This window comes from Equus przewalskii, chromosome 7, assembly GCF_037783145.1.
Source record: "Equus przewalskii isolate Varuska chromosome 7, EquPr2, whole genome shotgun sequence".
NCBI classification, from domain to species: domain Eukaryota; kingdom Metazoa; phylum Chordata; class Mammalia; order Perissodactyla; family Equidae; genus Equus; species Equus przewalskii.
In genome coordinates, this window is record NC_091837.1 from 320839 (window position 1) to 345720 (window position 24882).

A 24882-nucleotide genomic window follows, 5' to 3' on the forward strand; every position below is an offset into this window, starting at 1 on the left:
AAATGCAACAGAAGGATTATAGGTATTCCAGAAGGAGAAAGGAGCAGAGAGCTTGTTCAAAGAAATAATAGCTGAGAACTTCCCAAACCAGGGAAGAATCTGGAATTACAAGTAAAAGAAGCTAATAGAACTCCTAACTTACATCAATGTAAAAAGACCTTCTCCAAAGCATATATGAGTAAAACTTGCAAAAGTCAATGACAAAGAAAAAATATTGAAGGCAGAAAGGCAGAAGAAAATAACCTACAAAGGAACCCTTGTCAGGCTGTCAGCAGAAACCTTACAGGCTAGGAGAGAGTGAAATGATATATTCAAAATTCTGAAAGACAAAAACTTTCAGCCAAGAATATTCTGTCCAGCAAAAATATCCTTCAGATACAATGGAGAAAGAAAAACTTTCCCAGATAAACAAATCTGAGGGAGTTCATTGCCACAAGACCCCTTCTACAAGTAATTGTCAAGAAGGCACTCATACCTGAAAAAAAAAAAAGAAAGGGTGTATGAAGCCTTGAGCAATGAGATAAAAAGACAGAAAAAAACAGAAAATTTCAGCTCTCCATCAGAACAGGTTAGCAAACACTTAATTATAATATTAAAGATAAAGGGAAGGAAAGCATCAAAAATAACTATAATCATTTCATTTTAATCACAAACACACAACACAAAATAGAATAAGTTGTGACAACTATAACTTAGATGGGGAAGGGAAAGGGATGGAACCTGCTTAGACTAAGGAAATAAGAGGTCGTCAGAAAATGGACTATCTTATCTATGAGATCTTTTATACAAACCTACCAGTAACCACTAAACAAAAAATCAGGACAGAGACACAAATCATAAATTGAGAAAACCACCACAGAGAACTACCAAACTGAACTGGCAGTTGGAAATCATGGGACGAGAAACAAGGGAAATACAGAAGAACTGGGAAACAAGTGATAAGATGGCAGCATTAAGCCCTCACATATCATCAATCACTCTTAATGTAAATGGACTGAATCCCCCAATCAAAAGACACAGAGTGTAGGAGGGATTAAACAAAAAGACCCAACAATATGCTGCCTCTAGGATACACATCTCAGCTCTAAAGACAAACACAGACTCAGAGTGAAGAGATGGAAGATGATACAAACAAAAGAAAGGAGGTGTTGCCATACTTACATCAGACAAAGTAGACTTCAAGATAAAAAAGGCAATGAGAGGCAAAGAGGGGCAGTATATCATGATAAAAGGGACATTCCACAAAGAGGACAAAACACTTATATATGCACCCAACACAGGAGCACCAAAGTACATGAAGCAACTATTAACAAACCTAAAAGGAGATATTAACAACAACACAATAATACTAGGGCACCTTAACATCCCACTGACATCAATGGATAGATCATCCAGACAGAAAGTCAACAAGGAAATAGTGGAATTAAATGAAAAACTAGACTAGATGCACTTAATACATAAAATATAGGACACTCCATCCAAAATCAGCAGAATATACATTCTTCTCAAGTGCACGTGGAACATTCTCAAAGACAGACCATATGTTGGGAAACAAGGCTTCAGTAAACTTAAGAAGACTGAAATCAGATCAAAGCATCTTTCCTGACCACAATGCTATGAAACTAGAAATCAACCACAAGAAAAAAGCTGGGAAAGTGACAATTACGTGGAGACTAAACAACATCATACTAAACAACCAATGGATTAATGAAGAAACTAAAGAAGAAATCAAAAAATATCTGGAGACTGGGGGCTGGCCCGGTGGTGCAGCGGTTAAGTGCGCACGATCCACTTCAGCAGCCCAGGGTTCACCAGTTCGGATCCCGGGTGCGGACATGGCACCGCTTGGCAAAAAGCCATGCTGTGGGAGGCGTCCCACGTACAAAGTAGAGGAAGATGGGCATGGATGTTAGCTCAGGGCCAGTCTTCCTCAGCAAAAAGAGGAGGATTGGGAGTAGTTAGCTCAGGGCTAATCTTCCTCAAAAAAAAAAAATCTGGAGACAAATGAAAATGAAAATACACCATACCAACTCATATGGGATGCAGCAAAAGTGGTCCTAAGAGGGAAATTCATAGCAATACAGAGCCACCTTAACAAACAAGAAAAATCTCAAATAAGCAATCTTAAACTACACCTAACATAACTAGAAAAAGAAGAACAAAGTGCAAAGTCAGCAGGAGGAGGGAAATAATAAAAATTAGAGCAGAAATAAATGAAATTGAAGCCAAAAAAAAAAAAAAAACAAGTAGAAAGGACAAATGAAACTAAGAGCTGGTTGAGAAGATAAACAAAATTGACAAACTCTTAGCCAGAATCACTAAGAAAAAAAGAGAGAAGGCTAAAAGAAATAAAATTAGAAATGAAAGAGGGGCTGGCCCTGTGGCCGAGTGGTTAAGTTCGTGCACTCTGCTGCAGGCGGCCCAGTGTTTCGTTGGTTCAAATCCTGGGCGCGGACATGGCACTGCTCATCAAACCATGCTGAGGCAGCGTCCCACATGCCACAAGTAGAAGGACCCACAACGAAGAATATACAACTATGTACCAGGGGGCTTTGGGGAGAAAAAGGGAAAGAAAAAAATAAAAAAAAAAAGAAATGAAAGAGGAGAAATTACAATGGATACCACAGAAATACAAAGGATTATGAGAGAATACTATGAAAAACTATTTGCTAACAAGTTGGACAATCTAGAAGAAACGCATAAATTCTTAGACTCTTACACCCTCCCAAAACTGAATCAAGGAGAAATAGAGAATCTGAATAGACCAATCAGAAGTAAAGAGATAGAAACAGGAATCAAAAACCTCCCAAAAAACAAAAGTCCAGGACCAGATGGCTTCTCAGGAAAATTCTACCAAACATTCAAAGAAGATGTAATACTTATCCTTCTCAAACTATTCCAAAAAACTGAAGAAGATTTGCGGATGTTGAACCATCCTTGTGTCCCTGGTATAAATTCCAAATCAAGCAATGTGATACACCACGTTAACAAAATAAGGAATAAAAACCACATGATCATCTCAATAGAAGCAGAGAAAGCATGTGACAAGATCTAACGTCCATTTATGATAAAAACTCTCAATAAAATGGGTATAGAAGGAAAGTGCCTCAACATAATAAAGGCCATATATAACAAACCCAGAGCCAACATCATACTCAACGGGGAAAAACTGAATGCCATCCCTCTGAGAACAGGAACAAGACAAGGGTGCCCACTCTCACCACTCTTATTCAACATAGCACTGGAGGTTTTGGCCAGAGCAATTAGGCAAAAAAAAGAAATAAACGGTATCCAAATTAGCAAGGAGGAAGTGAAGCTCTCGCTGTTTGCAGATGACATGATTCTATATATAGAAAACCCTAAAAAATCCATTGGAAACTATTAGAAATAACCAACAACTACAGCAAGGTTGCAGGGTACAAAGTCAACTTCAAAAATCAGTTACATTTCTTTTTTTTTTTTTGTAAAGATTGGCACCTGAGCTAACATCTGTTGCCAATCTTCTTCTCTTTTTTTCTTTCTCCACAAAGCCCTCCAGTACATAGTTGTACATTCTAGTTGTAGGTCCTTTTAGTTGTGCTGTGTGGGATGCTGCCTCAGCATGGCTTGATGAGCGGTGCTAGGTCTGCACCCAGGATCTGAATAGGTGAAACCCTGGGCCACCAAAGCAAAGTGCGCCAACTTAACTGCTCGGCCATGGGGCCGGCCCCTCAGTTGCATTTCTGTACACTGATAACGAACTAACAGAAAGAGAAGTCAAGAATATAATCCCATTTACAATTGCAACAGAAAGAATAAAATATCCAGGAATAAAATTAACCAAGGAGGTGAAAGACCTACACAATGACAACTATAAGAAATTACTGAAAGAAATCGATGATGACTTAAAGAAATGGAATGATATTCCATGCACGTGGATGGGAAAAATAAACGTAGTTAAAATGTCGGGGCCGGCTCCGTGGCCGAGTGGTTAAGTTCGTGCGCTCCGCTGCGGCGGCCCAGGGTTCGGATCCTGGGCGCAGACATGGCACCGCTCGTCAGGCCACATTGAGGTGGCGTCCCACATCCCACAACTAGAAGGATATGCAACTCAGATATACAACCATGTATGGGGGGTGGTTTGGGGAGAAAAAGCAGAAAAAAAAAAAAGAAAAGAAAAGAAAAAATGTCAATACCACCTAAAGCAATCTACAGATTCAGCACAATCCCAATCAGAATCCCAATGACATTCTTTACAGAAATAGAGCAAAGAATCCTAAAATTCATATAGGACAACAAAAGACCCCAAAGAACTAAAGCAATCTTGAGAGAAAAGAACAAAGCTGGAGACATCACAATCCCTAACTTCAAAACACACTACAAAGCCACAGTAATGAAAACAACATGGTACTGGTACAAAAACAGACACACAGATCACGGAACAGAATTGAAAGCACAGAAATAAAACCGCACATCTACAGACAGCTAACCTTCGACAAAGGAGCTAAGAACATACAATGGAGAATGGCAAATCTCTTCAATTAATGGTGTTGGGAAAACTGGACAGCCACATGCAAAAGAATGAAAGTGGACCACTATTTTATACCATACACAAAAATCAACTCAAAATGGATTAAAGACTTAAAGGGAAGATCTGAAACCATAAAACTCCTAGAAGAAAATATAGACAGTACACTCTTTGACATGGGTCTTAGAAGAATCTTTTCGAATACCATGTCTTCTCTGGCAAGGGAAACAAAAGAAAAAATAAATGTGACTACATCAGACTAAAGAGCTTCTGCAAGGCAAAGGAAACCAGGAACAAAATGAAAAGACAACCCACCAACTGGGAGAAAATATTTGCAAATCATATATCCAACAAGGGGTTAATCTCCAAAATATATAAGGAACTTACACAACGCAACAGCAAAAAAACAAACAACCCAATCAAAAAATGGGCAGAGGATATGAACAGGCATTTTTCCAAAGAAGATAGACAGATGGCCAACAGGCACATGAAAAGATGTTCAACATCCTTAATCATTAGGGAAATGCAAATCAAAAGTACAGTGAGAGGGGCCGGCCCATGGCTGAGTGGTTAAGCTCAAGTGCTCCACTTTAGGGGTCCCAGGGTTTCACCGTTTCAGATCCTGGGTGCAGACCTGGCTCCGCTCATCAAGCCATGCTGACGCAGCATCCCACACAGCAGAGCCAGAAGGACCTACAACTGGAATATACAAGTACGTACTGGGGGCTTTGGGGAGAAGGAAAAAAAAAAGAAGATTGGCAACAGATGTTAGCTCAAGTGCCAATCTTTAAAAAAAATAAATAAAAGAAAGGAAAATTCTTACAAAACTACAATGAGATATCACCTTACACCTGTTAGAATGGCTATAATCACCAAGACTAAAAATAACAAATGTTGGAGAGGTTGTGGAGAAAAGGGAACCCTTATACACTGCTGGTGAGAATGTAAATTAGTGCAGCCACTATGGAAAACAGTATGGAGATTCCTCAAAAAATTAAAAATAGAAATACCATATGACCCAGCTATCCCACTACTGGGTATCTATCTAAAGAACTTGAAAGCAGAAATTCAAAGAGACTTATGCACCCGTATGTTCACTGAAGCATTATCCACAATAGCCAAGAAGTGGAAGCAACCCAAGGGCCCATCAGCTGATGATTGGATAAAGAAGATGTGGTAAATATCCACAATGGAATACTACTCAGCTGTAACAAAAGACAAAATCGTCCCATTCACAACAACGTGGGTGGACCCTGAGGGTATTATCTTAAGCAAAATAAGCCAGACAGACAAAGACAAACACCGAATGATTTCACTCATCTGTGGAAGATAAACAAACACACGGACAAAGAGAACAGATTAGTGGTTACCAAGGGGAAGAGGGTTGGAGGGTGGGCATAAGGGGTAAAGGGGCACATATGTATGGTGACTGACAAATAATAACGTACAGCTGACATTACACAATGTTACAAACTATTAGGACCTCAGTAAAATAACGTTTTAAGTGAAGACATCTGTCTTTTCTGCAGGGCAGAGGGGGCCTGTTGAAATCACCACTTACATACACGGCAACGACGGCCACCGACGCAGCTGTGAAAGTCGCTGGCTCCCGACCCTGGAGCAACAATGACTGCAGGGATGAGCTTACACCAATACGAATAAAAACAGGTGCTGTCTGCTACCCTGTGGGGCAAGACTGCACACGCGACAACACTTAGGGTGCCTGAGAGATGACGTGGAACCACAGGGGCCTCGATGGGCCCAAGCCTCATGGAGTAGCTTTGTGAGCAGCAGGGCCCAAGTGGATGGTGGCCCTGGCACCCAGCCTATCTGGTTGGGGGAGAGGACCTGGTCTGGATGGTGCACAGTGAGGACTAGCTCTGAGGGCACACTCTGCCACCCAAGAGGGGTCATGGGCTGGCATGGCGCAGGAAGCCTATGGCGTGGCTATCAAAAGATGCTCAAGGAAATCAACTTGGTAGTTCCTCAAAAACTCCAACAGAATCGTCATACGATCCAGCAATTCTGCTTCTGGGTACATACCCAAGAGAACGGAAGGCAGGGTCTCCAATGGATACTTGTATGGTAATATTCATGGCAGCGAAGAAGCAGAAACAAACCAAGTGTCCACTGAGGGATGAACGGATAAACAAAATGTGGCATATCCATGCAACGGAATGTTATTCAGCCTTAAAAAGGAAGGAAATTCTGACACATGCCACATGGATGAACCTTGAGGAAATTATGCTCAGTGAAAAAAGCCAGCCACAAAAAGATAAATTATATGATTCCATTTATGTGAGATACCCAGAGTAGTCAAGGTCACAGAAAGAAAAAGTAGAATGGTGGTTACCAAGGGCTGGGGGAGGGGAAATGGGGAGCTAGTGTTTAATGAGGACAGAGTTTCAATTTGGGAAGAGGAAAAGAGTTCTGGAGATGGATGGTGGGGACCATTGCACAACAATGTGAATATACTTAATGCCACTAAACTGTACATTTATAAATATTTAGTATGGCATCATTTTATGTTACGTACACTTTGCCACAGACAAAACAGACACCCTCATTCCTTACTGCTGTTAGGTGGGGGGAAGACGAGGACGCCAGGGCGGGGTGCAGAGGCTGATGTATCCCAGGCCAGGACAGCTAAGGCAGGAGGGAACCCAAGTGAGAAGTGTTGGGGCAGGCCCTGTGGGCCCAGATGGCTCCTGGCAGCACTGGACAGCCTGGGCCTCGTCCCCTCCATGTCGATGGCCCTGGCACTTGATCTGCTCCCCCTTCCACTCCAGGCACCGGGAGACCCTCTCCAATCTCCACCAGGCCCAGGCTCGGCTCACCAGGAAGTAGGAAAAATGCCAAGTAGATTCAGTTAGTCGTCCAGAGACGACATACTTAGTCTTTGGCTTGGGGCTTTGGAAAACATCTGAGAGAAATGCTAAGGCTGTCTCGAATCACAACCCACAAGGAGCTGTCATGAGGACAGGTCTAGGCAGTAACAAACAGGTCCTGAGCTAAAGCAAGGAAGACTCATGCTGACTCTCCCTTCTCCTCCTTCCCATCTTTGTTTTACTTCCAGGAGGTTGGAGGTAACCTTAGGGAACAGGCTATCAAGCGGGGCTTGGGCTGAATCTGGGGGAACAAATATAGCCAGCAATGGACTCAATGACTGCACGGCTGCCTGTCCTCATTGGAGACATTCTTCACTTGTTGAGTGGAAAAAGAGTCTTTTTGTTGGTACGTGGGAGTTCAAACGACATAGAAGGTGCGTGTGAAAGCTCAGTAGCCAAAGGGATGGGCCGCACCAGTTATCCATTTATTGCCTCCCACCCCACATTGCCCTCCATTGCCTGCTCTGTGATCATGGAGCAGAAGTCTGCAGCTGGGGCCACGTCAAGTCTTGTCAGTAGACGGCACTGGAGAGACGCTGGAGGAGGAGGAGAGGCTTCCTTGCCTGGCTCTAGCCTGCTCCCTCAGGAGACTCCTGCTGCACAGGCGGCTTCCCCAGCAGCAGTCTCCAGCAGTCTCAGAGTCACAGGCGGCTTCCCCACATCCAGCTCCTGCAGCTCGCGTGGCTCCCCAGCACACAGCAGTGAGCAGCACCAGCACCCAGCACCTTCCCCCAACATCCCCTGTGACATTTGCCTGCACCCTAGAGGGCACATTTCCAGCAAGTTCTGCAAGCACAGCACCCCAGAGACTTCTTGGCCGCTCAGTATGCTTCGGCTGTACCTCTCCAGGAGGGCTGGACCTCAGCCCAGGGGTGAAGTCTGCGGCTCTGCCCCGGGCACTCCAATCCCATTAGAGTCAGTACCTCTGTACATTACACCTTCCCTGCTCAAGTCATGGCACCTGGACCCTGTCCACTGGCTGCACCCTGACTCACACAGCTCACCCTGCTGGGGGCCGTTCAGAGTCCGCTCCCAGACTCTGAGCTGGCTCTGCTGCCCAGTCCTCTGCATGAAGGGAAGCCTGGACACTCTTCATTCCCCACTCCCTGCCTGGAGTGAGCTAACTCAGCCAAGATGCTAGGCAACACAGCGACTGTGACTTTGCATGGTGACTCAAGAAGCTAGTCAACATAGTTCAAGTCCTTCCAGGTACAGATTTTAAAATGATGAAAACTTCCCAGGCAATTGCACTAGTGAGCAATTTCAAATGTCATTTTTGGTTGTGGGTTACATCTCAGCCTCATTCTCTAGGTGGATTCCTGCTGGCATGCTCCACAGAGTGCAGTGGCACCATCCAGGGCCTAGGGTCACAGGGAAGAGGGGGAGAACTGGATCACACTCGCCACTCCCTGGCCTCGGTCTCCCATCTCCTCTGGTTGGTCCCCCAGCTCTCTCCCCAACACACACTCTGCCGCCATCACCCGGACTTCTCACCAGCAACATGGACCAGCCAGCCCAAGTTGGGCTCTCACTCACTGTCACCCCAATTCAGCTGCCCCCAATCCTCTGATCAGAGGCTACAGGGCTGCACCCCTGCGTGGACCCACTTCACTCCTCTGTCCTGCCCACATAACCACCTTTAGAAGCCAAGTCTTAGCATCTTTGTACATCAGCTCAGGGTCCCTGCCACCAAGAGGTAGTCCCCCAGGTCCCACACTAAGTGACCACTGTCTGATCATGCAGCTCCTCCCGGGGTCCTGCCCTTCCCCGCCCACGGGCAGCAGCGGCATGCCCCTTCTCCTACACGGGTGCTCCCAGGACTGCAGGGCACCCAAGGCCGAATGGAGGATGACAGATGCAGAACAAGGGGGTTACCTGTATGCATTTTTGGAAACAGGGCGAGGATCAAATTTAAAGAAGATGATGCACATGGGTCCCCAAGGGTGGCTTTGCTCACACGGGGTCACGTGGTCTGCAGGAAAAGGAAAAAATGAGTTGAGTAAATGGCAAACGACAGAACTGCCTCGCCAAACGAGCAATGCTCCCTGGCCCGGAATAGAACCACCTCTGCAATGTCCCTGAACCTCGCTGGGCAAGGGAGAACCAGATGCCAGACACCGCGATGCTCGCTGGCACCACACAATCATCTCCCTAAACCCACACACTCGTCAGCACTGGCTAGACTGTCTCCTGACACCCGCAATGCTCGCTAGCCCTGGACACACCTCATGGGGGTGGCAGGTGCGAACTGGAGGGGAACAGCAGCAAATCCAAGAACCATGAGCTCAGCAGGGGTGGCGGGCAGCAAGCCCTTCCACCCCATGCCTGGCTGGCCCTGCGGCTTGCTCAGTGCCCAGCACCAGACTGCCCATTCCTTCTTCTGGCAACAGTGCCAATTCCAGCCCCCAGCACCTCAAGGCAGGGCCACACCAACTGGCCCGGGTATGCTCTGTGGCAGGGTCCACAGAGGGCCCTCGGCAGATGCCTTTTGCCCACGATGGCCCAGTAACAGCCAGGGGACCAGGTGGACCCTGTGCACTCCACATCTGCAGGCAGGGATGCAGAGCAAAGCACATACACAGGGGACATGGCTGTGCTCCCAGGCATGGGCAGTGCAGACTCAGCGTGCATGTACACACAGGCCCTGCACCTGGCGGCCTCGGGGACCAGCAGATCTCTTCCCACAACCGAGCTAAGAACTGAGATGAGATCCCAAGGCCACTAACCCTAGACAAGGTGACTGTGAGGGTCTCTAGTTCTGCATGTGTGTGACGAGCTGGGGACATGGCTCCAGGGCAGAGCCAGCACCCACAGCTGGGAAGTGTGCACCAAAGTTGCTGAAGTGAGCCAAAAAGATGCCCCCAGAAGGGCCTGATGAGTGAGGGGGGAAGGGTGTGTTCAGTGTATGTGCACATATGTGAGGCTGCAAGGCCTGTGTACATGTGTAAGTACACGGGTATGTGCATATGTGTGTGACTACATGTGCGTGTATGTGTGTCTAGAGGAGGCCACTGAGCTCCAAGGCCCATATCTTGGGGTGCCCTGGAGCTGAGGAGGGTTGTGCCCTATCTCAGGGCACCCTGGGGCTGGATAGGGTTGTGCCCTATCTCGGGGCACCCTGGGGTTGGGCAGGGTTGTGCCCTATCTCGGGGCACCCTGGGGCTGGGCAGGGTTGTGCCCTATCTCGGGGCACCCTGGGGCTGGGGAGGGTTGTGCCCTAACTCGTGCCGTGGGGCTAGGGAGGGTCTGTGCAGTGGCAGGCTAAGTGCCAGCTGCCTGCTAGGCAGGGCCTGGGCTCCGCCCCAGGGAGTTCATCTGGAAGGCAAGTCAGGCCCTCACTGGAGATAGCAGGGGCGTTGGGATGCCCAGAACCAGCACATCCTTGTTCCAGGTGTCAGCACAAGCCATGGCCACTCTGCCCCTCCTGCTCCTCTGCCCCCAGGTCTCAGGGCAGCCACAGAGGGGAGGGGGCCAGCCTGCTGCGCAGCACGCCAGTAGTCTTCCCCACAGGCATGTGGGCAGCAGGAGTGGGCCAAGGAGGGCTCCAGCTCACTGCCCAGGCTGGGGGCCCCTGATGCCCACGCACCACAGTTCTGGGCAAGGGCCCGCCCCGGCCCTGGAGACAGGCAGGTAAGAGTAACGCGAGAGCTCCCCTCTGACATCAGGGCACTTGCTCCCAGCTCTTGGGTCTCTGACGTGAAACCTTTCCTGTTTCAGGACTCACAGAAGGAGGATGCTCCCAGCACACCAACCCTGCATCAAAGCTATGCCAGCACTAAGAGGCCACAGCCCACAGAGAAGCCAAGGAGGGGCCAAAGCCCTAGGCCAGCACTGAGGACACGACCACAGCTGAGAGCCACATGGAAGCTGCCGAGCTTGTGGGGCCTTCCCGTGGATGAGACCGGGTGTGATGACACCATGGGGTCCCTGCTACCCCATTCACTTCTGCTCACTGGTCTGGCCAGGGTAGGAGATTGGGTGGGGGTAAAATTCACTCCACTACTATCCCCACTGGCTCCCACAGGCCCTGGAGGGACCCCCAGGATTCAGCCCCGTGTTCCTCTAGGCCCCCGCAAGCTTGGCTGTTGGTGATGGCCTCAGAGGACCAAGCTTTGCCCTCAGGAAGAACCTGGTGGCTATGCAGGTGGAGCACTGCCATGGTGACAAGTACCATCTGCAGAAGTGCAGGGTGCTAGAGGACGTGCACCATTTGAGATGGTCTGCTGGCCACTGGCCCTCATAGGATGCTGTGCCAAAGGCAGTGCCTGATGCAGAAGGGGCCCTGAGGTGACGGGAGCCAGGCTGGGTCCCCGCTCTTAGGCGCCTATCATCCCAAAGGTGCCTGACGATCCCAACACTGGTGGGCAGGCAGCTGGGACCACCCTCCCAGTGAAAACAACTCAAAATGCTTGAAAGAATATAAAAACATCTTAAAAGCAGGCAAGAGCTGACAAGATCATACAGGGTTTGGCCAACAGCTCAGAGAACACAGGAACTCAGAGAGAGAGAACACAGAGTGCAGGGTTGTCCTGCCCTGGGGCCTCGGCCCATCAGAGCACATTGGGCTCTGGCGGCCTTGGGTGGCAAGGGAGAGAGAAGACAAGGCCTACGGCCGCCCCGAGATGGGGGTCTATTAGAAAACCCTCCCCCAAGTGAAGGGACCCCAAAGAGCAGCACTCACAGGATAAAGGTGGGCTACATCCACAGCCATCCAGGGGCCGCGGGGACAGCACACAGAAGTGGGGGAGTCCCTGAGAAGTCCCACCAGTGGAGCCAGGGCCACCCCAGGAGTCCAGGGAGCCTCATGCCTAGACTTGGTTTGAGGGGCTGCCATGCCAGTAGTGCCCCCAGGCACCCAGCAAACCAAAGCTCTCCAAAAAGTCTCAGAAACAGCCTCACGAACGGAGAGCAGCACGCAGTCAGAAAGAACACACACGAAACAAAGCGCCATGAGCAAGCAGCAGGAAGAGATCCCCACACCTCATGAACCGACCATGCTCTGCAGTAAAGAGGAGCTTGGGAGCATCTGCAAGGAACAGGAAGTGACAAAGAGCAAACCAGGAGGTTCATCAAGCTCCAGAAAAAACTTCTGGAAATGGAAGCTACAGCAATCACAAATTAAAACTCAGCAGTGGATTTAAGAGCAGATTAGACACAGCTGCTGAGACGGGTCAGCAGAATCATCCAGAACCCAGTACAGGGAGATGGGAAGCATGCTGGGTCTCCCGGGGCCCCAGATGTCCCATCCGCCAGGTGCAGTTGATAGGGTACCCAGCACTGGCCACCTGATCACAGTCCAGCACAGAAGACACAGGCTCCCTCATGCTGGGGGAGCTGGTCTCTCCCAGACAAGAATGTTCCAGGCGAGGCCAGCTGGTGATATCTGTGGTACCCAGGCTGACCGCGATCAGTGGGAGAAGCCCTGCCAGCCCATCCCTGCTGAATCCCACTGGCCAGAGCCCCACTGGGATGGACGGCTGCCCCACCAGGAACCTCCTGCCCCACCAGGAACGTGCCACTCTGGGCTCTCAGGGGAGGGAGCCTTGGCCTGCCACATGCCCCCTGGGCTGCTTGCCTGGCTGCTGGGTGAGGCCACTGGTCAGGGGCAGCTCTGGCTACTGATGCTCACAGGGCAGATGCAGAGTTCCTCCAACTTGGCTGCAGGACCTCACCGTCCTAGCCTGCCTGGGCGGGTGGCAGACCAGCCCTCCAAACGGCGGCAAGGAGGGCTCCGTGGTCAAAGGGCAGGTCCCCAATGGGTCTCCAGGCAGCCTGGCGCCAGAGGTGTGGGCACAGAGCCCAGGGCTGCGGCCTTGACGAAGACGCGGTCATTGGGAAGGAAGGACCAGAGGAAAGCCAGCCCCTGGGGAGGGGACCATCAGGAACTGCCTTTCTCTCCAATCCCTCACCCCCTACTCGAGCCAGGCCCGCTGCCCAGTGGCTCCTCCCCTTCCCAGTGTCACCTCCCATCCCCCCAGCAGCCCTGCACCTAGGCTCCATATGTTCCTTCAGCAAACTCCCGGCAGGTCCTGTGGGCGCAGGGCCTTCTCCCAGTGTGCCCCCACCCAGGCCCACCAGAGCTCCAAAACCTTCTTCAGGGCTTGGGGGGTCCTCCTGACACCCCTGCTCATGAGCCACCTTCTCACTTCTGCTGAGTTTCCAGGCTCCAAGAGCAAGCCCTGGATACACCACTGTCGTCCTGGTCACTGCACCATCTCCTGGGCACAGGGCAGGTGGGCGGCTGGCCTCACCCACAGTGGCAGACGGAGTCCTGCCCTGCTGCTGTGGGCCTGTCCGCCTGTCGCTTGGGGTGCTAAGAAAACGCTCCTTCCCACTCCCCTTGGCTCCTGGCCCAGGGTGGGAGGGTGGGGAGATAGAAGGGGCTTCCCCAGGTCCTGCTGCACCAGATGGCATCTACAGATGGCATCTACGTTTGTCAACGGGAGCGCACCCTAAAGGGCACCTGCGCTATAAAAAGTGTGGGCAGGGTGGCGTCCTAGGCAGAAGCATGACTGGCTTTCTCAGTGAGGCCCCCAACCCAGCTGTCCCCACCTTCACCCGGGGCCCAGCGCACAGGCCAAGGCCCTGGAGGAGTGTCTGCACGTCCCTGGTGGCCCAAGAAGACAGATCTATGCAGGGTTCTGGGGTCATCCCCGAGGGCCAGGGGCCAGAGCCAGCCCACAGCCCAAAGAAGAAGGCAGGAGAGTCCTAGGGGATCTGACTAGGAGCCTTGCCCATGGGCCTTGGTGACCACAGGGCGGACACCTTGAGGTGGGAATGCCTGGTGGCACCTGAGCATTGCAGGAAGCCACACCCCACCTCTGCATCCTGCGCCCAGGTGCTGCCTGCCCCAGAGATCACGGAGGCCACGTACAATGTGCACACCTGCCAGGCTTGAGGAAGACAGTTAGACATCACATGCCTGCCCTCTCCAGCTGTAAAGGGCTCATTTTTCCTCTCTTCCCCTCACTTCACCTCACAGCAACTGAGACGGCAGCCAGGTAACCCAGGGCACGGAGAAGAGGTCCCCACCCAATGAGCATGTGCCACAGAACTTGGCTCTCTGGGCAGGTGACACACTGACCTGGAGGAGGCCAGACTGCACTCGTGGTGAAGGAGTGGGCACACATGGCGTGCTGGGGTCAACTGGGCCTCCCCAACCTGGTATCCACTCCCAGGTGTCTCCCCAGAAGGCCAAGACGGCCCCAGCACAGGACTTGCACATCCACACCACCCTGGCAAATCCACAAGCCGCTCCACTCAGCCACATCACACAAACACCTGGAAGCCAGCATGCCTCTCACAGTGGCCCTGCTGGTCTCGCTGTTGTCCCAGTAGCCGACCCTCCCCAGGGGTGAGAAGCCCCTGGGAAAGCTGGTGATAAGGTAGTGGCCCCATCCTGGCCATGGTGGAAAGTCACCGTGCCTACATGTGGTCCCACTACGGGTGCTTCTCACAACTGCCATGCACACAGCGGTGTGGCCGTGCCTCAGATTGGCCCATAAGAATGGAAGACTCCAGACGGTGGCCCAGGCAAAGGAGAGGAAGCATGGGCAGGAGTCTGAGGGGCCACACATGAGGCTGGAGAGCAGAGCCCGTGAGGTGGCCGAATGTCCTGACAAGTGCCCAGGACACAGGCACAGCACAGTGGCAGGCTCCACAGCCCCGACCAGGAGAAAGCCATCATTCCCACTGCTGCGGGGGAGCAGGCCACTGCATGCTGTCTGTGAGGCCCCAGGGGCATGCCAGCTGTGGCCTGGGTGGCTCTAAATAGAAAGCCAGGGTGCTGGCCCTGCAGGGTAGGAGGCAGCACGGGCAGTTGCTCAAGCTCCACACCTCTGGAGCATCCTCGCTATGGCTTCCTTGCGACACCACGTTCCACGGCTCACACAGATGCCCCTGGCTGCACACGACAACCAGGCAATCCTTGTCACAAACAAGATTTCACATAAAATACTAACCTCTGTGAGCCTGGCCAAGTGATGACCCTGTTTCAAAAACTACCCAGGACTTTTCTGGAACTAAATAGGGACCAGCACGAAGTCCTGAGGAGAAAAGGAAGGCCGCAGCCCCAAGAAGGGTGTTCGCTCCCACAGGGTCCAGCACAGCCTGAGACCGCCGTGAAGGCCCTCAGCCCAGGGACTGCAAGGCAGGCCGGGCAAGCGTGTGAGGCTGCATGAGCATGGAGCAGGCCAGCACGCCCACACCTCCCACCCGCCGACTCGCCACTGCTTCCCCAGCACGTGGCCTGGGGCTCCTGCTGTGACCTTGGCCTGCCTAGAAGCAACCAGGGAAGCACTGGGTCCCAGGGGGGACCTCCACCAGCCTGAGCGTGCCCCTCTGCCAGGCCTTCTCCCAGAGCTCTGCGTGCAGGGCAGGGCCTGCACTTCCTGCACACACCTCGGGTCCCTCAGCTCACCTCAGCCCCAGCCAGAAGAACCTGCAAGGTGTGAAGCAAAAGGAAAGAGCTCTCTTCAACCAAAGCCCAGGGCTTCCCGGCCTCTCTAAGAAAGCCAGCGGAAGTCTTCCCGATCCCAGGTCGGTGCAGCCCGCTTTCTGCTGGCCTAACCCCTGGGAGTCCTGCAAGACAGAAAGGACGGCCGTGGGTTCAGCACCAGGGACTGAGCACACGGCGCTGGCGGCGAGGCACGGAAGCCATCCCAGCACTCAGGCCCATCTGGTGATCCGGCTCTCGAGAGCTCTCCCCGCATGCTCCGTACTGCCTGCTCACTGTGGCCTTGGATGTCACCCCTCCAGCCAGGCCTCTTTCCTCCGCCCCTGTCTTCCAGAGGAGCCCACAGGGTGTTCCTGACAGCCATGGGGAGCCAGGCAAACTCCCTCTTCCAGAAGTACCAGGCTTCTCAGCAGAGTCAAGCCCCAAACTCCCTCCACAGTGTCTAACTAGAGCATAACGAAAAGCGACGCAGACAGACAGAGGCAAAGATGGCCAAGGATGGGTCAAGACCACACACCAAGGGATGTGGTGATGGAGGTAGTGGCCCAGATGAGGGCCATGTGGGGACAAAGCCAGGCGCCCAGACGGACTGGTCCATAGCCCACTGACCAAGGGCAAGGATCTGCTTCCCTGGGCCCTCGTGCCCGGTGCAGAGACAGGTTGGTGAGAGGGAAGGCAAGGCCCACGGGGAGAGGAGGCAAAGGGGCCTGAGGGTGAGACTGACAGGGCCCTGTTGTCACCACCAGTCCAGACAAGGAAGGAGCCTGCAGGGGGACGGGGCAGACCTCAGCACTGCTGGGGGTGGTTGCCGGCCCGTCTCCCTCTTCTGTGCACCAGACCCTACCTGGCTGCCAGTCTCACCCTGCCCCAGGGTCTAATGGGCATCACACACTGACTGTGAGGGCTGCCCACCCAACCTGGGACAGCCACCACGGCCTCCTCTGGTGTTTGCACCAAGGGACAGCGTGCTTCCCAGCCTCACAGCCCACGCTGGCCTCTCACGCCTGCTGCCTAATCGTCCACCCTCTCCATCGGCATCTCCATGCCACAGTCCAAGGCTCCACGTTTCCTGCTGCGACAAGAAGCAGCTTCTGGGGGCCAGCAGGGTCTGGGGTTGTGGTCCCCACTCCCAGGTCATCCAGGAGCACACTTTCATCTGGAAAGTTTCCAACTACAGGAGTCACACAAAAGCCCCTTTTCCGGTTGGCTGTGTACTTCCAGAACTTTCTCAGCAAAGTATAGGCGTGTGCTGTGGGGTTATCTCCCCAATGATAGGCTACGCAGGTCCGTCCTCACCAGAGGGCAGTGTGCCTGCCTGTTTGCCGCTGCCCAGCTTTTGCAGGGGATGTGGCCTTCGCTCCGCCTCTCGGCTCTGGTCCCATCAAGTTTCTACCCCATGTACACACTTTGCAAATGGGCTGAGGACCTTCCTAGAACAGAGGTCCAGAAGGCAGGATGGCTTGGTCAGAGGGTGACGCTCTTAGATGAGCAGACTTGGCACAACTCCCTCCAAATGTCCTGTGCAGGTCCTGCCTGCCAGGCAAGGGGGCGTCCCCAATGGCACCAGAACCTGCCGCTGTCCACCCTCCAGTGGCAGAAAACACTCTCACCAAGGTTTCATTGGCATCCCCAGTGGCTGTGTGTCCTGTGGCCACCTGCACCCCCATGTCCAGGAATCACTGACCTGGGTACTGAATCAGGCCTTGGCCTCGCTGGTCTATGGCGCAGGTGCCATGGTGTGGCAGCAGGCCCTGAGTGCTCCCCAAGCCACAAAGCTTTCCTCCCAGCCCTCCCCTCCTTGCAGCCTTGCCGTGGTACTCCCTATCCAAAGTGGTCTGTCATTTCACTGCAGATTTTCTTATCTTGAGTGCAGTGTTTGCCCTCCCTGTCCCAAAGGAAGAGCCCCTTCTCTTGACTTCCTTGCACAGTTATGGCTTAGCTTACTTCTTGGATCTGCTCAAGGTCTGCCTGTTGAGTGGTCGGAGGTATGGACCCCTTGTGCTTCCCAGCCACCCGGGCGTCCAGTCTGCCCCACCTCAGGCATACTTCAGACATCCAGTCACATGGCCCCTTGGGGCTGTGCACATGTCACCAGGCCTCTGACGCATGGGTTTAATTACCTTAGCTTCAGCGCATACTCTAGTGTCTGGAGGGCAAGTCTCCCTCTTGGCTATTCACAGCATCTTCTAAAACTCTGAGTGAGTGTGCCATGCCCCCCCCCCCCCACTCACCAACAAGTGCTATGCACGTGCCCTGGTCCATGAAGCAACATAGGGAAGGAAGGCTGCAGCCAGGAACTGGAAGCCATCCCGTGTCTGTCCCCAGCAGTGTCCATGCGCCCAAGCAGCGTGTGGCGGAGCGGGAGGCCCCACCCAGGAGACAGCACACCACCGGCGCTTGTACTCACCCATGAGGACAGAAGTCAGGGCAGGGCCACTTGGACTGGGGGACATGGGACACAAGGGAGACAGGAGAGTGCTGGCAATGGTTTCCACACAGTGATATGGATGGAGCTGCGTGACTAGACTCACCGCACGACCCATGGAGCTGGACACTCAACACACGCACACTCTCACGGTAGCACGTCTTACATCGGGGAAAAAAATGGACTGTCCACTCGCAAACGCTGCATGACAAGCAAGTGGACAGCCCCTGTCCTCCTTCCCCCACTGGCTTCGAGATGTTCCTCTGGGTGGAGGGAGGTGAGGAAGGAAAGGCCGGAAGAAGAGGCTGTGCACAAGAGGCTGGGCAAGAACGGACTCAGGCCTGGCTCAGAATGCCTCAGAGGAGGACTCAGCGCCGCCGGGCTGTCGTGGGTTCTGCACAGTGATGCCACCCACCCGGGCAGAGAGCAAAGCCACAACCGACAACCGGGGGCCACGAGGTGAGGAATGCTTTCCCTTGTCAACTGAAAAGCAAAGAGGGCATCTGGTCGGAGGGCAGACATGCCAGGTCGGAAGGCAGCGATGAACGACAGGGACGCACGCGAGTGAATGGGGAGGTATTTTTACCATGACACACAGATGCAGGGCTGAGACACTCGAGGAGACGAGGCTCCCAGTTTGCACCCAAGCAGCCTCCTACACGGAGACCGTGCCCCTCTAGGCTCTGGGCGGAGGGCAACTGGGCCCTAGCACCTGTAGCCCCATTTCATTATGCTAAGCACTTTACACATGTGGGAGTACATTTTTAAGGCCAGCCAGCCTGTCCATCTAGTCTTGAGAGGCCACGCAAAGGCCAGGGTCCCTCGGGCTTCATGAGGAGGGGCTGAGAAGCCAGGCACTTCATCCCCACCCCATGCGGCCGCACTGTCGCTGTGGCAGCCCCCAGGGGTGGAGCTGGAAAGCATGAGCTGCTCTTTTCGCCCGACGTGTGACATCCTCCCAGCAGCTGCCAGCAGAGGAGGTAAACACACATGGGAACACAGTGTCGCTGTTCCCAGGGCCTTGGCTGAGAAAGCCCTGACGTCTGTAAATATTCTGAGCAGCCAGCCCACAGCAACACTCCCCCTTCCTGCCTACTCGGCAACTGAGGATTCTACAATCTATACTTCGTCGTTTGGGCTGGTAAGTGGCATTTCACCATGACAAATTTTCTACTGCGATACTCTCTCCTAAGATGTTTCAGCTGTTCTGGAGCAATAATTCAGCCTCACACCAAGTATCATTGTCCCTTCACAGTTTGAACGTGCAGCACAAACGAGGGACACAGTGAGTATTACGGAAAGCTCCTCAGCTCCTTCTGGCAAGAACATGGGAGTTCCCTCCAAGCCAGGGCCCAGCCCAGCTTCACAGCGGCCCCCACGGCCCACGTGACTAATAAAGAAGGAAAGGGAGGGGCCAGCCCAGTTAAGTTCGCACGTTCCGAGTCTTGGAGGCCCGGGCTTGCCAGTTCAGATCCCAGGTGTGGACATGGCACTGCTTGGCAAAAGCCACACTGTGGTAGGCGTCCCACGTATAAAGCAGAGGAAGATGGGCATGGATGTTAGCTCAGGGCCAGTCTTCCTCAGCAAAAAGAGGAGGATTGGCAGTGGTTAGCTCAGGGCTAATCTTTGTCAAAAAAAAAAAAAAGGAAAGGGCATTCTCACTAACCTCTCAAAAGAGGATGAAAGCAAGCTCTTTAAGCCAGCATGGTCCCGAAGACCCCAATGGATGCACCCTGGGTGTCAGCAGCCGCCAGGAGACAGGGGCTGGACCTCTTACTCTTAAGAGCGCATATATTGCTTTTGCAATCTAAAAAGAAAATCGAAAGAAAAAGAAAAAAGCTGCATTGATAACCCAAAAAGGGCAGCTCACTGGTTCTGAGATGACCTTGTTTTCACGAAGCCCATCACCAAACCCCATGGTCTGGACCAACAAATGCCAGACTCTGTGGTGCTGCCCTCAATGCACCGACTCACATCTCAGCAGAAGATGAACCCAGTTCTTGCACATCTGGAGCATCAATGACAAGTGCGGACCCACTTCTAGAAGCCCCCTCAGCCTCCCTGCCCTGGGCCGTTCTCTCCACGGATGTGCTTGGAAACAGTGTCCACAGTGCCTCCAGAGAGCTGGCCCTCTAGTGTGGAAGCCAGGCAGGAGGATGAGTCACCTGTGGTGAACTGTGATCAAAACGACAGCTCACAAATGACACAGAAGAAGCATGAAGCAGTAACAAGAGCTGAGGGGCTGGGTGGCCAGGGCACAGCTGACGGCCTGCTGCCTTCATCTGGGGAAAGCTGTTGTCAATCACGCTGGAGCAGGCCTGGTCCGAGGGGCCTGCAGTCTGCGGACATGACAGTAACACGAAGCAGCAAGACTGGAGTGAATGGTCAGGGGCCGGAGGGTTGGGAGCACCAGGGCAGCCCACCCCACCCCACCCACAGGAGCACTGAGATCCAGAAGCTCTGCCATGTCCACCAGCCAACACAACACAGCCACCCTCTCCAGCTGCCCTCACCCCACCTGACAGGTCACCTGATGAGGAAGGCTCCAGGACACAGGCCCAGGAAGAGAGAGACACCGGGAGCCAGCCTGGCTCTGAGTGACCTTGGGAACACCATTTGTCCCTCAGCTTGAGTTTTCTTCAGTGTTTGGCCAATGAACACTTGCCCCAAAAGGTTGCCCAGAAGATCAACAAGCGAGTGTGAGAAAGCACTTCTGAAGTGCTACCAGCTGGAAGCACCCCTTAGAGCTGCCACCAGGTCACACTGGGCTCACAGAAGAGGCCTGCAAGCCCAAACAGCAGCAGCAAAACAGCAGTCAGCGGGCATAGCAGGATGACAGGCCAGCCCTGTGCTGAGCATGCGACATCCCCTTTGGAGGAAGGGGGCCTAAGGCTCAGGAACTGGTTCAAGAGCAGGAGGTTCACTCTAGCTGTGGCCCAGAGGGAAGCCAGGAAGCACGAGAGGTGCTAAGGTTGTGGAAGAGGTCTCCAAGCCAGCAGCGGGGCCAGGCCTTGCCCTGGGCGCAGCCCTGCCCTTCCTCCACCCCTGACGCCCTCAGGGGAGGAGTCTGACTCCCCGAGCCACCCCAGGAAAGCCGTGTCCAGGCGCCGGGACATCAGCGATGATCCCGCTGCCCCAGCAGCAAGGCGCGGCGGGCAGCAGCGTGACTCAGGGCTCAGAGCGGACGACGCCGTAGCCCACCACCCCGCAGCGACCGCGCAGTTCCCTCCGGTCTGCTTCCTCGCAGCGAGCCGGGCTCCGCCTGCCAGAAGCCCCGCACCCCAGGCCGGCGGGGACCGCCTTCCAGAGACGCGCAGGGCTCTCCTGCCGCCAGGCTCGGCGGGTCTCCCAGGACTCGGCCGCTGGATTTCCGTTCCACGCCTCGGGAAGGGGAAACTGAGGCAGGGCGGGACGTGCGGCCCCGTCGCGCCCGGGCCCCTGGAGACCCGCGTCCCCAAGTTCCGGCGGCCCGCGAGGGTGCCTCCGCCGGCCCGGGCCGCCCCAGCAGCTCACTCACCGCCTCCTGCGTCGCCGACTTCCGGGTGCCGCGCTCGCGCGCCGCCGCCGCCGCCCAGGCCCCGCCCCTGCCGCCGTCTGCGCGCTCGCCATTGGGCCGCGCGGCGAGGGGCGGGGCGGCGCGCCTCACCCCGGGGCACCGTTGGTCGCGCGCGCAGTCGCTCGGGGGCTGCAGCCTGCCCGGCGCCCCGCCCCCGGGGCTGCGCCAAGCCTCCACGCCCCGCTGGTGTTTGGGCCCATCGTGACCCCCCGCAGCCTTCCCGGCCTTCTTGGCGTGCCAACCCAGGGGACCCCGCGGGAAGTCGCAGCGTTTGCAGCCCCCCAAGCCCATGCCCTCACGGAAACGTCTGGCCCGCGGCCTGAGCTCCAGGCGCCCATCGGTCACCTGCCCACCGGGCCCTCGCAGGAAGCGCTACAGGGATGGTCACTTCCAGACCCACCCCTCAGGCTGGGTTCTGGTCTCCCCCTCCCCATCCACCCAGTCCTGGCCTCTGCACCTGGCCATCCTTCCCACTGCAACCCTGACCCCCTGACATCCCTGCCTCGCTCTGGGCAGACCGCAGACCAGGCCCTCCAGCCCCAGCTGGCCAGCATAGCCTTTGAGCCCACCTCGAGGCTTTCTGCAGATCTGGGCCAAGGATGAAGGGCTGACCCAGCCTGATCTGTACTGAGTGAGCACGTGAGCATGAGCTGGGAAGGGGCACTGAGTAGGGCCCTCCCAACAGGACAGAGGCATTTGCTGGGCTCCCTGCCCACACTGGCTTCGGGGCTGTGTCTGGGGCCTGAGTGCAGGGAAAGTGGAGAGTCACAGACCCAGCGCTTGCTCAAAAGTGGGCACTCAGCAAACTATGACAAGCATGACAGTTATATCGAGGATAATAACAATGTGCTTAGTGCTCTAAACCCACTGTTCTGATACACAGTTCTCATTCATCCCATTTTAAGGATGTAAACACCAAAGCTCAGAGCAGTTATGTTGCTTGTTTGAAGTCAAAAAAGGTGGCAAGTGGCGGTGGCTGGATTGTTGAAGACCTAAGCACCCTGATCCTGACTTGGAGCACTGACGCCCTGTGGGAAACGAGCTCAGAGAGGAGAAGGGCCTAGCTGGTAATCAACAAAGATAAGAGTCGAACCCAAGCCTGCATGACACCCCCGAAGGCCCATTCCACCCTACTCTTTCGCCATCTCATCTGTGTTCCTCCTGGAACCCAACAGAAGCCCTTTGCAGGCACAGGAACCAAAAGAGTCTGGATGCCCAAGGACCCATGGCCAGGAGGCAGTAGACCCAGCGAGACACACAAATCCTCCCTCCTGCCATCCAGCAGCAGAATTGTGCTGGGCTGGTGCCAGTGATTTCCCTCTGGGCACCTGGACCATGCAGTCCAGCCAAGAGGTGGTGGTTCAGATAAATAGAACCTGGGGCTTGGAGGCGAGTGACCATGCCCTGGGGTATGGGGCAGCAGCTGCAGAGTGGTCTACCCCCAACCACTGGGCCACATACCTCAGAGGAGTGGGGTACAGATTGGTGGGGCCCTCGTGAGCAGTGCTTCCCCCTTGCTTGCAAAGGGGGATGCAGTGTCACACGAGCTGGATGGAAGTTCACATCCCACTCTGCCACAGAGAACAGCATATGGCCCTGGGCCAGTCCCAACCCTAGCCACGCTCTCCCCATATCAGTGGAGCCAGATCAGACACTCTGATGTTCTCTGTCACCACTGACTCCAGTCTGGATGACATTTAGTGGTAGGGAGCAGGCAAGACCAATGAGATGGGTTGGAGTGGGCACCTGAGCCCTGCGGTCTTAGGGCTGCAAGGGGCTCACTGCCATCCCACCTCTGATTACACATGTCTGCCACCTTATATGGCCACCCTCTGAACATCTACAACTAGTGGGAAGTTCTTCCTGACTTCCAGCTGAAATCTTTTTTTCTCTGTAGCTTTCCTCACGTGCCCCAGGGATGTCACTACAGAGCTGTCCAGTAGTTGGGTAGAGAAAGTGGGATAGAGAGAGGAGACTGGGCTACTGGTCCCTGTGGCAGTGATCAAGTGGTGGAGGGAGGCCATCTCCCCTGTTCTCTGACTGTTTCTGACCCCCACCTGCAGGCTAGGTCATGGTAGGCCCACTGCCAGACAGGGGCCCTGAGTCCTCCTGGAACTGGTGCTGTCCCCCTACTCCTCTGTATGTGGCTGGTGATCCAGCTTGGGGGCAGATAGGTCTCTGGAACCATGTTGGGAGTGGTGGGTGGGAATGAGAGGGAGGGGGGCAGCCCTCAATTGGGCTGATTTGGGTGCACAGTTCTCCCCTTTGCTCTCAGCAGAGGTCTGTCCAGCCCTCTTGCCTCCATCAGCAAGTGTGTGGGGAAGGGGTGGTGCTGCACCACAAGGTCACTGAGAGAGGAGGGGCTCCAGGAGGACCAGGGCCCAATGTCCTTGGAGAGATGTGTAGGGACCATTGGGCTAATTAATTCCACTGCTAAGGGTAGGAAAGGGAACCCCCCAGGTCACAAGGCAGCTGGGTCAGAATGTCACCGATGGTGAGGCTACCTGGGACGAGTGCTATCTTGCTCACGGGGGCCCCTGTGTTCCAGAGAGAGATACTTCATTCTGCCTCCCCAGAGCTTTGAGCAACATCCTTGTGCCAGGGTGCCAAATGGTTGTCACCTCAAGTGCCAGCTCCAGTTGATTGTTGGTAGCTGCTTGGCTCTGCAGGGCTGTTAGGGTTGATGTGCCATGTATGCCAGGGCACAAGGAGACCCAGTGGCGGTAGCAGTGGTGAGTTCTGGCCCCAAGTCATTTCCCTTTCTTTGTTCTGATCCAGAAACTATTGGGTGAACACACTGGTTCCCTGACGTGGATGGATAAGACAGGACTGTCTGGTCCCCCATCAGCACCGTCATGGTTGGTGTGGCTCCCTGGCGGCCTTGGGGAACACGGTAAACTGAGGATCTGGTCAAATCTAGGTAAAACCAGAGCAGGAAAGGCTTAGAACAAAGTGTGAGCCAGGGCCATCTCAGGAACCTCCTAAAACAAGCCCCAGTGGGCAGCATTCCCACTGGTGCCCTCCACACCATGAAGTTAAGTGGACCTAGCC

General features: G+C 54.0%; 1 protein-coding gene across 24 annotated transcripts in view; it reads right to left on the reverse strand.

The window, feature by feature from the left end:
- The window catches only part of TANGO2 (transport and golgi organization 2 homolog), a 50599-nt gene that overhangs the window by 24836 nt on the left and 881 nt on the right, over positions 1 to 24882 (reverse strand). For 2 of the 24 annotated variants that reach the window (XM_070628113.1, XM_070628098.1), the window contains exons 1-3: positions 20441 to 21805; positions 19942 to 20082; positions 9271 to 9367 (exon numbers count right to left, since the gene is read on the reverse strand). In XM_070628113.1, coding sequence (XP_070484214.1) covers positions 9271 to 9326 — 56 coding nt within the window. In that variant the 5' untranslated portion in view covers positions 9327 to 9367; positions 19942 to 20082; positions 20441 to 21805. Of the gene's footprint in view, positions 1 to 9270; positions 9368 to 19941; positions 20083 to 20249; positions 21867 to 24882 lie in introns of those variants that run through there. The other 22 variants (XM_070628112.1, XM_070628108.1, XM_070628101.1 and 19 more) reach the window with 21 other exon arrangements.